Here is a 13,439-nt window from a genome sequence, read left to right as displayed (position 1 = left end):
CTTTTGCTCATCTACTCATACACTTGAACTCGTTTGAATTGCTATTTGTAAGAAATTTTATAATATATATATATATACTGTAACAATTTATTGTATATAAAACAAAAAATAATTGAAAAATATGTTCACGAAATACGTAAAATTTTTCTGTAAAAATCATAGCTAGCATAGGCATTTTTTTTATTAGTAATATTCCTACTCGGGGAAGAGTTTTGTTTTTGGCAATATTTTTGGGCTTAGTAATCAGGTAGGCAATTTGAAAGTGTGCTGATGGAAAAAGCCATATACAGGCTCCATAAGGTTCTAGTCAAAAAATACAACATGATTTACATCAACGAAGGAAAGAGAAGAGATCTGCATTCAACCGTTGGCGTCGAGCCAATAGAAGAACTGTCCAGACGTAGGAATATTGCAGGAGTATCCTATGGCTTTCCACCACTGTTTTCTACATTAAAGAGGTCCCCCGCATTGCAAAATGTGTGGAGCTATTTACATTTCCCCTGTGATCTCCTTTTTGCTAAACCAGAACAAGTTTGTTGGCTGCTCCTTTACGAGGCTTGGGACTTTTCCATGAGGAACTCGATATTCTGTTAATGCAATGAAATAACAACTAAGTAATATGTTGACTAATCCAAAAACCAACTTTAGAAATCATGGCAGGATCAAACCAAGGTGGTGACCGCCTTATAGAAGAAAGATATCAGTAGTTGTTATAATTATTGCGGAGAGCAGAAAGTAATGCGCTTACCTTTACAGATTTAGAGACTTCTTCAAGCTTATTCAGCAGCATATCTGCAGGTACCACACCTCTGTGCTCCATTATCGTATGGTGAGGGGAACCAACCATCTGCAAGATAATGGGCATAAACTAACCGGTTCCAGCAGGCACCACATGAAATAATAAAACAACAGAACCTCCAACCAAAGAAAGAGGACAGTGCAGTGATATAGAAAACCAAGATAGATACAACTATTCACAAAGGTTTGACCAATTAATGGAGCACAGAGGTGTTTCAAGAGAAACAAACACCATGATAAAGTTTCAAATATGATTCCCCAAGAGATGAGAGAGAGAGAGTTCACCTCTGGATATGGCCGGGATAAAAAATATATGTGTATTAATCATTGCCATACATGCCAAGGCACACAACTCTAACAAGGACTTTTCAACCACACAACAGATTTTGCATTTGTCATGTTAGTAGAATTACTCGTCATATGAAAGCAAAGGCCTGATATCTCAACCCCGTGATCCCATCATGGACTCAGTGATTTGGAATAAAAAACATGTTGTATAATTGCTACTTGCACCAGGAGGAAAACCAGAGCTTCAGTTTGCTTCTGCAAATTGAAGGCTCTAAGAAAACAGAGAAGGAATTTGAGTGCTTTGTAAGAAATGGTTATTTGGAAAAACAACCACACGAATGGTGTTCACATAATGATTTTTCTTTAAAAAAAAATGACAAAAAGTCAGAAATATGAAATGCCACATGTTGGTACAACAAGAAAAAAACTAAAATTGCATGCAGATCTAGTAGACAGTTGATGGGCACACTAAGTCTATCTCAACACCAAATACTTCAACATCACCAATCCCTACATTGCGAATACAGAGTGGTTCAGCTTAAATCTTGACCATTGCTCATTTACTATGGTTTAAAGGTTTACTGGCATCTAAATGCCCAGACACCCAGTTGTGTTCTTAAAATACCATTCTTATTTTCCAGAACTATTTGATCAATTAGTTAACCAAGCTCATTTCGTAGCCAGAAAATGCAGTGCCAAATTGTTTTTGTTGTTAGTCATGCTGCAAAAAAAAAAGAGTATAAGGATTTCAAAATCTCCTTGTCACAAATTAGAAAGAGAAATACATAAATTATCTATTGTACCATAGATACTCCTGCTAATAACAATTTCTGTATAATCCATGATGCATAGATTAATTTATTCCACCACAACAATACCAAGAAGTTATGTGCTCTTCTTTAACGTCCCTTCTAAATTAAAAAAAAAAAAAAAAAGGACAGATAGAATGCCTGAGGCATTTTCCACCACTTCAATGTCATATGTTTTTTTAATGGCAACAGAGGATCCCAACTGGTCAATAATTGTTGACTTACCTTTGAACTTCTAGATGGCGATTTCATCACTGCAAGACTGTCAATCGACGATTCCATGCGAAACATATTTTCACCTTCAACATTGTTAACAGTGGCCTTCCAACTTCTGCCAACTTCTTGTATAGTTTTTGAAGCTTGTGTTACAATGACCTTGTGAAAAATGTAAAAAGTCAAAACTTTTGCAAAATTCAAAACCATAAAGCATACTCATGGAAACACCTTTTTTCAGCATTCAATGCAAAATGGCAGAAATCCACACAAGAGCAACTTTTACCTTCCTTAATTGTCCAGGGTTATAAACCCCTTGCACCTGCAGTTCATCTACAGGAGCTGCTCTTCCACGTGCTACACTTTCAACTCTAAAGGTATGGATCCCATACCTAGATTGCAAGCAACCTATACACCTCAAGAGATAAAAAGACAAAAACAGTTATCAAAACTGATAGGCCAAGAGCATACTATCAGTCTTAACAAGCAAAAACATAGATATCCATGTCAAATGCAGTAACACAAATAAGATTTTGTGTGATATCCTGCCCACAGATACAGATGTTCCAACTTTGTAACAATATAAGTCTGTTGTGTGGATGTTGTTTTGACACGAGGAAAGCTCTAATCATGGACGTATATGGACATTGCCGGCAAGCAACATAACGGCTCCTGTTACCTATTGATTTATCTTCTCATCTAGAGCATTAACTAATTGGTGACTCACTAGATCATTTCTCCATTTCTATGTAGTTGAATCTCCTAGAGTTCATAAGTCCTGTCTCCCCTTTTCTGCACATATTTTCTCATTGCAATACTTCAACAAACTGAAAAAAAAAAAAATGATTGTCTATTTTGTTTAAGCTACTAAGTGCAATACTGCCAACCAAAAATATCATCTTCAGAGACTTGAACAGTAAGTCTACGACGAGCAAAAGAGTAACTACAACGCAAGTGGCTAGAGCTAGTCATTTTTGAAATATCATGTCTCATGTGAAATTTCTGCAAAATATCTCATACATTTTGCATTCAAGGCTTCTTGGAAGGTCAGCAGATGCAAGTCTAGGCAATTGGCACGACCTTTATTGAGTAACAGTCAGACAGAACAATGAAGTTGCCAAGGCAATTTGCATCATATTCGATCATTAGCAAGCAACAAAAACAAGTTATTTATATCAACACCCAACCCCAAATTTGCAAGTTTCATAGCATAAATGATCTCATTCTAGGAAGAAGTTAGTAAGCAGGCAATCTGAATGCCTACATGTTCTGAAAATTGGATAATTGGAAAGTGAAAAGAGCAAAAAGAATAAGTTGATATTCAAAGTTTAAAAATGAAAACACAAAGAACGAAAAAAAACCAGTAAGAATTTCAAAGAGATACCTTGTTCAACGATAATATCGATCACTAAATGCAGAGGCACACGCTTTTCAATACTTATCTCTCCCCAAAAAGGAATAAATGAAGGTCTTGATACCTTTATATTCAGCAAAGCACAATAAAAACCCATACTTAGTATTATCAGGAAAGTGTAGTCAACTTAAAGACAACCAAAGATGTGATCTAGCAATACCTTATAAACGATTTCATTAGGTGTAACATAAAGTTTGCGAGATGCCATATCCTTCTTAAGCACATATCTTTTATATGGGAGGTAGATCAACATAAGAATTCCAACACCCCAAGCTAAAACCAGCAACGCAGATATCAATACCCATATAATCACTTCATACTGAACAATCTTCGTAGCAAGTTCTTCAAAAGAGGCTACATACAGTATATTCGTAGGTGTTTCTGGTATCTCAGCTGCTTCTTCATCCCCATCAAATTCAGATACAGGGTCAGCAAGCAGCAAATCTTTTGATGAACCCAAGTTTGGCAACCTCTCAGCGTGACCCATCAGCATTTTTCAGTGCCAAAGCCAAAATTTTCAATACACAACAGAAGAATGTAGCTAATATTTCTTCAAGAACCTATAGAAAAAAAAAATTGTGACTAAATAGCCATGAAGTAATAATCAGTGTTAAAAATCCAATATATCCAGTGGTTAAGAAGTATTTTTCACTGCCTTAGCACGATTGTTCGATCCTCAACATCTCCGTACCCGTTCTCTATAAATAAATAAATAAAAAAAACACCCACAAATATACGTGTATACTGGGAAATTCTACCACTACAATGATCAAAATCTCAGCTTTTTTCTTTATCTGCTATTAAAAGTAAACAAATGGCAGAAAACTATTATTTGATCAATGAAAATTACAATTCTGACATTTTCCAACCGTCAAACAAGAAAGGAAACGAAATTCTAAAGAAAACTAACAGAATTCTGAAGATTACCTGGTAATTTTCAGTCATGCAAGATTTTATTGAATTTGGAGAAGAGAGAAAGGTTAAATTGTTGGAGGGTTGGAACGACAACGGCCTCCAACTAATCAGTGAGCATATTTATGCCCCTCTGCATTGCAAAGCCGCTGAACGAGAACGTTGGATTCTACCAGACATTCAAAAAACCCGTATTACGTCTTGCGGGTGCATCACCAACCCGATTCGGTAAATTAAATCTGGGCCAACTGGAAGCGGGTTGATCTACATTTGGGCCAGAACTTTGTGGGCTTGTTAATGTTTTGGACTTACTATATTTTTGGGCTTTTTGCCCTTTTTTTTCCGTAAAGGACTTAAAAAATTAAAAATATATATGTTGAAATTGTGGTGTAGAAAATTCTTACTATTATATTTAAGTATTCAAAGCTGTCTCAATTGAGCAGGTGAGGCTCTTGATTTGACCCTCAAAATTTTACCTTTCATCATCCTAAAAGACTATTTTTGACCCCAAAAAAAAAAAAAATCATCCTAAAAGACTATTCAAAGAGACATTGGCCAATACCGAATTTAGCTGGGTGTAAAAAAAAAAAAAAAAAAGAGTATAAACTGTAGTCTTTGGTTGGATTCTTGAACGCTCTCATTTCTCATTGTCAAAATTAGAATCTCCCTTAAAAGAATACCAATTATAAATTTTGGAATATTACTAATAGTAACAATAGTAATTGGTTCGGTTCTCCAATCCTCTCATTTCTCTTTCTCCTTTTGTTAAGAATTGAAATCTCTCGTACTGTACAATTTCAAATTTTAAAATATTACTCCATTCTCGAAGTATAATAAGCCTAAAGTTTATATCCTACCTCTACGGTTAGCTGAATTAGTATGAATATCTTTAAAATATACAAATTACAATAATGTGTGTGTATATATATAAAAGTAAAAGTTTACATACACACGTGTTTTATATAAATTTTCTGAAAGTTTAATTAACACAAATTCATGGTAGACCCAAGTCATTGATTGAAATCTATACTATGTATAATGGGGTTAGGATAAAAATTAAAATTATTTGTTGTCATTTTATAAACTTTCATTTTAACTCTTATGAAAATTATTTTTTCTTTGACTACCTATACACATGTTATCACGATAATTACCCCCATAAACATTAGGGTAAACATATGTTGTCATTTTACGAACTTTCATTTTAACTCTTTTGAAAATTATTTTTTCTTTAACTACCTACACACATGTTATCAAGATAATTACCCCATGAGTTTTTTTTTTAACTTTAACTATTTAAGCATATATTTTCGACATAACCACTTCTAAGTATTATAATTACCAATACAAAATTATTTTGTCAAAGAAATTCAAACAATCTAATAAAAGCTTTTAATACTTGCTCATTATTTTTTCTTCTCTCTCTCTCTCTCTCTATATATATATGTATATATATTAATTTGCACACGCGTGGGGTGTGCAATGTAGGATTGTAAGGTGAGCTCAGCTTGTACCTGGAATTGACGGAAGCAATGGTCCCCTGGACTTGCAGGCCTTTTTGACTCTGTTACGTGATAGTAGTGTAACCAATCAAAACAGTGCGTGGACCCCAATCTCCAGCGCCGCAAGTACGTCACAACCAATTCAGCCGACATATCAAAGAACAAACGATTCCAACCAGAGAGTCAATTGTGCATTCGCTTCGAGGAAACTACCGTTCTCCTCTTAGCGCGTGCTTCCTCGTCTCCGGCCACCAGGTACTAAGATCACTTTCTGGTATTCAACAATAAATGTACCTAATTACAAAATTATTAAAATAAAATCCGAATCGAATATTTAGAATGGGAAATACCAATTGATGCCTGGAATCTTCCATGACGGTTACAGGCTTGCAGCTCATTTTAGCTCCATAACAGTACAGAAACGAATTTCACCTTTATTCTCAATCACTAAACCAACAAATTTCGTTGTTTTTCGTTTTTGTTGTTTTTATTTTATATTTCTTGCAAGAAACTGCATAACTTCTGATTTCGTCAACCCCAGTTGGCTTGCTGGGGGAGGAAATACGTAAGGAATCCCAAAATATGTGTATTTTATTTTGTCCCTTTTTATTTTTTTGTTTGCTTTTACTTATGCTTCTTTGCTTACGTTTTTATTTGATTATGTTTTCTTGAGGCTGATTCTAAGCGAATCCCACATAGACTTCTGAGCCATGTTTGGATTTATTTAGGTTCTTGCAAATTGGCAGGATGGAAAGTTATTGTCATTTGGGTAATTTTAACGGATAATATTAGGGATCATGTTGGCAAAATCAATGGATTTTTTTCCTTATAAGTTACATGCGGAGTTTATAATCTTGGCGTGTGGAGTAGTTTGTATATGCTTAAAGCAATGAATTTCAAGCTTGATCTTTGGGGTTTTCTTTGCTTTATAGAATTCTGTTTACCTGTTTTGTCAACCTCGGAAACAATATATTCTCGGAATTAATCTGAAAGTTGATTTTCTGTGATCGTTATATACCTTTTCTTCTCTGTTTAGCGTGTATGTGGTCAAAATTGATGTGTTCTATTTCTTCCGTAGGGAGCTGATTCTTGATTTTCATTATTAATGCAGTTTCTTGATTCTTTCTTGATTTGTATTTGCTTTTTGCTTAAGGTTAGATTAATTATTGCAAACTAGCAAAACATATGTATTTGACAATGTTTGTTGATATCTTTGAATGTAATGTGTACTTGCAGTTCAGAATTTGAGTTCAAGATCCTTCTCAACCTTTTGAGTTGGTACAAGGTCAATTCATTGTGGTATTTCTATCTGATGAGAAGATGGAAAAGAAGCAGCAGCATATCGCAATATTTACTACTGCAAGTCTTCCTTGGTTAACTGGAACTTCCGTCAACCCTCTTTTCAGAGCTGCATATCTGGCAAAAGATGAGGGGAGAAAGGTCACCTTGGTGATTCCTTGGCTGTCTCTCAAAGATCAAAAACATGTGTATCCTGACAATATTACATACGATTCGCCTGCACAACAAGAGAAATATGTTCGCCAGTGGCTTGAAGACAGGACTGGATTCACATCACTTCTTAATATACGTTTTTATCCAGGCAAGGTAGTCATAGTTTCTTAACTTAAAACTTCAGCGAGAATGTTTGCATGTTAATTTATCAAAAGCACTTAGCAAGCATCCGTGGCATGTTTTTTGGATGAAACATCTGGTTGTCTATGTGCTAATATTCAGTACGAGTGTTTTTGAATATCTTCATTTCTAATGATACTAGGTACTGATATACTCATCTGTACTGGGACTTTGTGCATATGCGACTACAATTTCAGTGCAATGGCAAAAGATTGCATCTTTGCTTAGCAGTTCGGAGAATTCTAGACTATTTTCTCCTTGTTTGCTTTGCTATGAATCTTGGAAGGAAAATTTTCTTTGTCTGGTCATTTGGCATAAAAGGAAGAGTTCTAGAAAAGATAACATTCAAACAGACAAATCAATTTGAGAAACCAACTGATGATTTTCTTCTCTATTTTTGGTATTTAATTACATAGCATTCTTTCTTTTCTTTCTTTTTTTTTTTTTCTGTTTCTCTTATAAGTAATATGACTCTAGCTTGGACTTGAAGCCCAAAGTAAAGAGTTTTGTATAAATACTTAATTCTGTCATGTCTCAGTTTCTTTATATACTTTTTGAAGTCTTATGATGTAATTCAATGATACCTAAAATGCTAAACTTGGATCAAAAGTTTTCATCTCAACTGCTATCTTCAGTGTACTTATCCTTTTCCTGTTAATGGATTTTTCCTCCTGTGAATATGTTGAGCATGAACAAAGAATAATAATGGCAGCATTGTGGAGTTTCTCACTTGAAGTTCCACAATGGTGGAAAAGTGTTTGTTTCTTGTTTTGCATTTTTGGGATTTGAAAAAATTTTTACGATCATCGCAAAGAATGGCATGGTGGTTGGATACTGAATTCCCCTGATTAACAACTTGGGTTGTGTCCTTTAACTAGAATGGATTTGATAGAGGGTTTGTTGTTGGTCTTGCCATTTGTACTTTGACTTGTGTCCCTGGGGAAGCTCATAGCGCATGGATAGAATGTTACCCTCTTCTTCCAATGGGAAGCCAAACTGGACCTCTCTAATCAGGCTTTGTTGTGAGGAAAATTTCAAGTTTGCATAGAACTCCACGTTGAGAAAATGCTTAGTAAATGTAAATTTGTGCAGTCTGATACCTAAAGTGTCCATTCAGTGGATGATGAAAAGTACAAAGGAGGCTACTGTAGTGTTTAGTCAACTCATGGCCTCTAGGTTGTAGACCCTCTTCCTCTTCAGACACACCCTCATAACTTATCCAGAGTGCATACAATGTATTGGCATCAGTTGAATTCAATTATAGTTATAGCAATGGTGAGATTTTTTGAGATATACAAGAAGGTTGTCAAAAAAGAGATTCTGATGTTTTACCTGTTTACTCGCTGAAGATATGTTCCCAAGATTGTAGGTTTCACTCCTATCCTTGGTTAAGTCTATTGGGTCTCTGGTGTCCTACCTAGATAACACTGAAAATGTGATGTACTTCCCGTGACATTAGGAAGTATTTAATGTTGTTGTCACGAAGTATTTAATGTTGATACACTTATTTCTTGAAACCGAATAGAAGCATTTCCATTTGATCAACTTGGGAACTACTTATGGCTTTCATATCCACCCTAGACTGCTCTGTCGTGATCTTTGAACCATGCACATGACTATTTAAAGATTCTGTCTGAAGTAAGTTTATGCTTAGTCATCTTCACTACATGCTTGTGTAACATCAGTAGCCTAAGAAATTTGCTCTTGCTTTGCAGTTCTCTCTAGAAAAAAGGAGCATTCTTGCATTAGGGGATATTACAGAAGTCATTCCAGATGAAGAGGCTGATATAGCAGTTCTTGAGGAGCCTGAGCATCTTACATGGTATCACCATGGGAAGAGATGGAAAAAAAAATTCCGCCTAGTTATTGGAGTTGTTCATACCAATTACTTGGAATATGTGAAGAGAGAGAAGAATTTCTTTGAAGCATTTCTAGTGAAACAAATTAATAATTGGGTTGTTGGCATATACTGCCACAGGGTACGTGGTTTTCTGATAATCGTTTGTTTGTGAAAAACCTATATATTGCTTCTGATGGGGACAGACTCCCATCCTATCCCCATCCTTTTTGTGATGTCCATTTCGATCTTTTTGTGATTTCTATAAATTTTCTAGTGTTGTTAATCAGAGTATAAATACCGAATTTGTTGTCTGTATACTTACTAAAAGTACTTGTCTTAAAATGGCAGGTGATCAGGTTATCTGCTGCCACCCAGGAATTACCTCAATCTATCATCTGCAATGTCCATGGGGTCAACCCAAAGTTCCTTGAAATTGGCAAGAAAAAGAAAGAACAACTGCAGAATGGAGACAAGGCCTTCACCAAGGGTGCCTACTACATTGGGAAGATGGTTTGGAATAAAGGCTACAAGGAGCTTCTGAAACTTCTCCGTGATCATCAGAAAGAATTAGCTGGTCTTGAGGTTGACTTATATGGTAATGGAGAGGATTCAGCTGCAGTTCAAGAAAGTGCCAAGAAGCTAGAGTTAGCAGTTAGGGTTCACCCTGGTCGTGATCATGCTGATCCTTTGTTTCATGAGTGAGCCCTTGGCACCACTTACTTTCCTTTAGTATCCTCTCCTGCTTCTTCTTCTACTTCTTCTTTTCTTTCCTTTTCTTTTCTTTTTTTTTCAATTTTAACTCACTAACCTTTCTTATACACCACTTTTCTTGCCTGCAGACTAGCACTAGTGAATCTATGTTTTTGAGGGATGAGAGGTCTATATCAAATTTTTGCATTTAATTGGAACTCTAAAACTGCTCTATGACCTTTTGTTGCAAGTCCTGCAGTTAAACACTTGTGAGCCAGAACTAGACTACAATAATGGAACTGATTATGACTTCAGAATGTGGAATGCAGGATGTATAGTACTAAAATGAATTACTAAAACCTTTCAAGTTTATTTAAGCAAGTAGAAACATTAAAAAGTATCTGTTGGTTTTACTGAAGAAGTTTTACTCATCTTGGTGGATCATTTTTTGTCTTAGAAAATGTTTATTTGCATTATCAGAGACCAAACAGAAAAAATTTCATATATTTGATACTGTTGCTGTTACTGTTTTAAGAGTATCGGCAAGGATTGGGTACCCAATGTGTAACAACGTTAAATTATCTTTTATGTGAATATGGTCTTGCCTCTTATATGGAATTTATTTTTGGTAAATAAATGTGTTAAGTGGTAATATGGTTCTCACTTCCTTGTAAATCTCAATCCCAAACGTTGCCATTTATGAATTTCTTGCTAAAATTATATTAGAAGACTCAGAAGTAATTTCATATGAATCATGCTTGCATGTAAAGCATAAAGATGGTTTGAAGAGAAGAAGAATCATCTTAGAACATGTCTCAAGTGCAGATACTTTTTTAGTTCATCTGGTTTACTGGAAGAGCATTCATGTAGATTGGCCCATATAAATCTTAATCTTCTTGTGTGTGCTTTCAATATCATTTTATTGTACAAAATATAGGTTTTACTGTACCTGGACCTATTTTTCATCTTGGCCCATACATTGTTCTGAAAAAACTTGATGCTATAATTAGCTAACTTTCTAGGAAAGATAATATTTAAGGCAAAAGGTAAAGCTTGTCGCAAGAAATATGGTTTATTTTATTCAGGATCAGCAAGAGTTAGATTATATATGAACTGAAGTGCTCTTTTCTTATTCCAGCTACAAGGTATTCTTGAATCCAAGCACAACAGACGTGGTCTGCACAACCACAGCTGAAGCTTTAGCAATGGGCAAAACAGTTGTCTGTGCCAATCATCCTTCGAATGACTTCTTCAAGCAGTTCCCAAACTGCAAAACATATGATAATGCTAAAGGATTTGTCGAAGCTACAAACAAAGCATTAAATGATGAGCCTTCTCCATTAACTGAGGACCAACTACACGAGCTTTCTTGGGAGGCTGCAACAGAGCGGTTTCTAAAAGCTGCAAATCTGGATGCTGTGCCGACAAAAAAGCTGAAAAAGACACCTTCAAAACTATACATGTCCACATCTTTGAATTTGCGGAAGAACCTTGAGGATGCATCAGCAATGATGCACTCTCTGGGAACTGGATTTCTAAATGAAAAACCGGATGAAGAGCAACGTAAAGAGCTTGGCTTGGCTTCACCTCCAAAAAAACGCGCAACTTATCCTGGGAAATGGGGCTTCTGATGAAGAATGCAATTAAACTGCGGTGTTTGGACATCATGCAAAATCATCACTGGGGGTCTCAACTTGCTTATTCCAATGGAAATAATACTGACGTTGCTTTGAGATGCATGTATTATGGTGTTTTCTCTTGCAACCACAGAACGGCATAACAACGAGGACAATCAAACAGCACAGTAAAATTTCCCGATAAAAGGATTTTGAGAACTTCTGTGAAGTGTGCCTATCGGTACAATGTGACATTCTTCTCTTCCTTTCTTTAATCTTCACCTGAGTCTTAGCAGGCTTTGGTGACCCATGTGAAAAAGTGTTAGCTCTTGTCTCCTTTTCCATGTACAGTGATGACTCGTGCTAGTAATGAATTGAGCATCTTATGTTTGTTGGAATTTTGCATATTTTTGGGTGGTCTTGTTGTTCTAATCCTATAAACATGAATCGTTGTATTCAAGAAACATTTTCGCTGTCTGCCCCAGCTCCTTTATGTTGACTGGCATGAGGGGTTGAAGCCAGATACCGTTTTGACTGTAAATTAGAAAATGTTTCCAGTGTAAGTGCTTGCACATCCTCTATCTCCTTCACTTTTTCCTTTCTTCCTTTTAAAAGAATCTCCTTCACCTTCCACAGTTTAACTGTACGCTTTGATTTGCTAGTTTTCTTTTGATGTTAATTAATAAATTGGCTTGTAAGTCAATAAAAAGATTTTTCACAAGTGAACTCAATCTTAGAGTATACAACGATATTGTTGAAACATATGCGCTTCTATTTAACTCGTACTGTCTACCCATTTGCTATAACTATTGTCATCAGAATTGAAATTGCTTAAATTTATATGAATCATAATTTCTTATGATTCTCGTTATTGCTCCATTAGTTTCAAGCCAATGTTATATGCCTTAATTCTTCATGGATTATTTAAAACTCAACAAATAGTCTATTGATTTGCCAAATATGCGAAATCTTCAAACATTTGCCAACTTTGAAAATTGATAGAAAGTACTGCATGTCACAATGGGAATGTTCTTTATAACATCTTTGGTATATACCTGCCATTCTCCAAAAAAAAAAAACTTGAATCCTAAATGAGCACTGCCCATAGAATCCAGTGTACTAGTCAAACAAGGATGCTTCACTGGGAATGCAGCTAGCGTGAACACATCCTCATAATAAAACGTTGTCTATACACGTTAAAGCCCTTCGTCCTCGAGACGTCCCCTTGGCCTAACATTTGGCACGCAATGTGTATAACAAAAAAGACAGGCCTGCTTTGAGAGATCCCAGAAACCGAGAGAGCTGTTTAGGTTTCAGTGCTGAGTCCTCTTGGAGCTGCTGTCTAGGTAAAACTGGGCGATATTACTATATCCGATCCCCGAATCGCCGATATTACTATATCCGCGATGGCTCGCTCTGACTCGGCCGATTCGAATCTGTGATGCATGATATCGGCCAATATATTCGAGTCAGCTCAAAGTCGACTCGGATTTTTTTTAAAATTGTCTTTTTTAGTATTTTCTAATTTTAGTAATTTTTTCAAAATTTTTGAAAACTTTCATGTGCTATAATGTGCGTATTATTCGATATTCAATTAATATGCCGCGATAGATGTGGAACAATTGATACCGCGACGCGACCGCGACGGCGAACCATGCACAGAAGTGAACGTCTGATATGTACTCAACCAAAATCCTAGAGACCGCACATGCAGGTGCCCTCATT

General features: G+C 35.8%; 2 protein-coding genes across 4 annotated transcripts; one reads left to right on the top strand and one right to left on the bottom strand.

Moving 5' to 3' along the window:
• Positions 1-268: 268 nt before the first annotated feature.
• LOC113728023 (uncharacterized) lies at positions 269-4,656 on the bottom strand. 2 transcript variants are annotated; one of them, XM_027252482.2, is made up of 7 exons: positions 4,450-4,656; positions 3,683-4,082; positions 3,493-3,586; positions 2,395-2,516; positions 2,121-2,270; positions 749-847; positions 269-587 (listed from the first exon to the last, which is right to left on the bottom strand). In XM_027252482.2, exons 2-7 carry the CDS (start codon positions 4,013-4,015, stop codon positions 549-551), a joined length of 837 nt encoding a protein of 278 aa, XP_027108283.1. In that variant the 5' UTR covers positions 4,016-4,082; positions 4,450-4,656; the 3' UTR covers positions 269-548. The 2 variants fall into 2 exon arrangements, with proteins under 2 accessions (XP_027108283.1, XP_071932591.1); XM_072076490.1 differs by lacking the exon at positions 4,450-4,656 and having other exon boundaries at positions 3,683-3,795; positions 3,885-4,082.
• Positions 4,657-6,072: 1,416 nt separating this feature from the next.
• LOC113728021 (digalactosyldiacylglycerol synthase 2, chloroplastic-like) lies at positions 6,073-12,277 on the top strand. Of its 2 annotated transcripts, none has more exons than XM_027252480.2 (5): positions 6,073-6,191; positions 7,173-7,541; positions 9,284-9,547; positions 9,757-10,106; positions 11,237-12,277. In XM_027252480.2, exons 2-5 carry the CDS (start codon positions 7,257-7,259, stop codon positions 11,727-11,729), a joined length of 1,392 nt encoding a protein of 463 aa, XP_027108281.1. In that variant the 5' UTR covers positions 6,073-6,191; positions 7,173-7,256; the 3' UTR covers positions 11,730-12,277. The 2 variants fall into 2 exon arrangements, with proteins under 2 accessions (XP_027108281.1, XP_027108282.1); XM_027252481.2 differs by lacking the exon at positions 6,073-6,191 and adding an exon at positions 6,363-6,501 and having other exon boundaries at positions 11,237-11,921.
• The last annotated feature ends 1,162 nt before the right edge of the window (positions 12,278-13,439 follow it).

Source organism: Coffea arabica, chromosome 2c (genome assembly GCF_036785885.1).
Source record: "Coffea arabica cultivar ET-39 chromosome 2c, Coffea Arabica ET-39 HiFi, whole genome shotgun sequence".
Lineage (NCBI taxonomy): Eukaryota > Viridiplantae > Streptophyta > Magnoliopsida > Gentianales > Rubiaceae > Coffea > Coffea arabica.
This window is presented reverse-complemented; position numbering and strand designations above follow the sequence as displayed.

What these genes read in the sequence shown, in the direction of transcription:
- LOC113728023 (XM_027252482.2), bottom strand. Translation starts at nt 4,015, where the DNA reads ATGCTGATGGGTCACGCTGAGAGGTTGCCAAACTTGGGTTCATCAAAA. An exon ending in CTAATGAAATCGTTTATAAG is followed by an intron (nt 3,587 to 3,682) that starts GTATTGCTAGAT and finishes CTGAATATAAAG; the next exon opens with GTATCAAGACCTTCATTTAT. An exon ending in ACCCTGGACAATTAAGGAAG is followed by an intron (nt 2,271 to 2,394) that starts GTAAAAGTTGCT and finishes ATTTTTCACAAG; the next exon opens with GTCATTGTAACACAAGCTTC.
- LOC113728021 (XM_027252480.2), top strand. Translation starts at nt 7,257, where the DNA reads ATGGAAAAGAAGCAGCAGCATATCGCAATATTTACTACTGCAAGTCTT. An exon ending in TTGGCATATACTGCCACAGG is followed by an intron (nt 9,548 to 9,756) that starts GTACGTGGTTTT and finishes TTAAAATGGCAG; the next exon opens with GTGATCAGGTTATCTGCTGC. An exon ending in GCTGATCCTTTGTTTCATGA is followed by an intron (nt 10,107 to 11,236) that starts GTGAGCCCTTGG and finishes TTCTTATTCCAG; the next exon opens with CTACAAGGTATTCTTGAATC.